The sequence below is a fragment of the Chrysoperla carnea genome, chromosome 4, assembly GCF_905475395.1.
Source record: "Chrysoperla carnea chromosome 4, inChrCarn1.1, whole genome shotgun sequence".
NCBI classification, from domain to species: domain Eukaryota; kingdom Metazoa; phylum Arthropoda; class Insecta; order Neuroptera; family Chrysopidae; genus Chrysoperla; species Chrysoperla carnea.
The window spans coordinates 52,886,841-52,888,538 of record NC_058340.1 but is presented as its reverse complement, the minus strand read 5'-3'; the positions used below and the strand labels follow the sequence as shown (position 1 = coordinate 52,888,538).

At 26.4% G+C, this 1,698-nt stretch overlaps 1 protein-coding gene across 1 annotated transcript; it reads left to right on the top strand.

The window, feature by feature from the left end:
- The first annotated feature begins 945 nt into the window (after window positions 1-945).
- LOC123298488 (cytochrome c oxidase assembly factor 1 homolog) lies at window positions 946-1,463 on the top strand. Its single transcript, XM_044880503.1, has one exon. The coding sequence runs from the start codon at window positions 978-980 to the stop codon at window positions 1,383-1,385; it is 408 nt and encodes a 135-aa protein (XP_044736438.1). The 5' UTR covers window positions 946-977; the 3' UTR covers window positions 1,386-1,463.
- The last annotated feature ends 235 nt before the right edge of the window (window positions 1,464-1,698 follow it).

Below are 1,698 nucleotides of genomic sequence, written 5' to 3'. Positions count from 1 at the left end.
TTCACACTAGAGAAAAACCATTTTCATCCGATATTTGTAATAAAACATTTAATCGGGTATTCACAGTCGATAAAAAGCAGAAACAAATTTCTAAATAAAATAAAATCGCTGTTATTTGATGTTCCAGATCTTAAAAGAAGTAATTTATTTTGATATAAAAATGCATTTGTATATAAATTGAAATAATGATAAGGATCTTCACTCAAGGACACAATTTTTGGTTACAAATTAGTCTTTTTTACTAATTTAACCAATATGTCAATCAAAATCAGATTAATGTCAATAACCACGGAGACCGATTGATGGGAACCCCTAAATCAACTTCCATGATGATGGCTAGTCATTTTATTTGTCCGCTTATCAACAAATGTAGAAATATCGAAGCAACATTGTTTATGATGGATAATTTATAATTAAAAAAAAAATGTAACAATATAAATAAATTGAAGATGTAGAATAAAAATCTAGTCCTTATTTTTGAATTCCTAGACCAATCCAAATAAAAATCATCCATGATCTAAATCAGTTTTTTTTATTTTCCTCGAATTTCCATAAACCATTGTGTTCATCGACTTGAGCTCTTAAACGAGATGCGATTTGTTTTGAAAATTTTTAAGTCTATGTTAGATTGAAGATTTTATCAAACTTGTTTTTTTTAAAGTGATATATTTTGGATTGGGAGCTTCAGAGTCCTTTATAAATATCGATTTCGTTCTGATTTTAAATTTTGACCATTGATTACAAATGTAAATATGTAATTGTTGCATTGAACATCTTAATAATTACTGACAGATCCCTGTATTGTTTTCAACTACTGAGATTTTGATAAATATTTAAATAATATAAATAACATATACAATAATTAAGTTATTGTATAATTAATTTTATTTTATAAATGAAATTCTAGAGTTTATTTGTCAAATTTTATTTAACCTCAATTTTTTCAATAAATAAATTAAATATACATTTTATTAATTATGTTGAAAAATGTTAGCACAAAAACTTTAGCAAAAATAGCTGTTTATGGAGCTATCGGTTTGTCTACAACTGGTATGGTTTTACAATGGAAAACAAAAGAGAACATTAAAAAATCTGAATTCTATCAAGAAGCCTTAAACATTTTAAGAAATTCAGAACAAGCTAAAATATTATTAGGAGAACCTATTCGTGATGGAAATTTCAAATTAGATTCAAGAATTAATGCATATAGTGATAAAAAAGCACAATTTCAAATACCCGTAAAAGGTCCCAAAGAAAGGGGAACTCTTTATTTTTGGGCACAAAAACCATCTACGTATGAAAAATGGAATGTACATCGAATGGAATTAGAATTGAAAAGTGATTCTACTAAAAGATTATTAATAAAAGATGAGATTGTTGAATGAATAATTATAGTAACAAAATAATTCTGTAGTCCCTATTTTGTACTAATTTATAAAAATAAATTCGCTTGGAGCTTTTAATATAACTGTATTTATTTTTTCTTAAAAGAGCGTGAGGAAACTGGTTCGTTTCCCCACGCTCGCTTTCTGAAACAGCTTCAAATATTCATACCTACCACATACAAAATTCTTCAGCTTCAGATTTTTGAAAACAATGTTCAATAATTACACAGGTCTGCGACTAAAAAACTGCATAAGATTTTTTTACATAGGTTTTCATAGAAATAAGTAACAACATAAACTAGTCTTAAAGTAT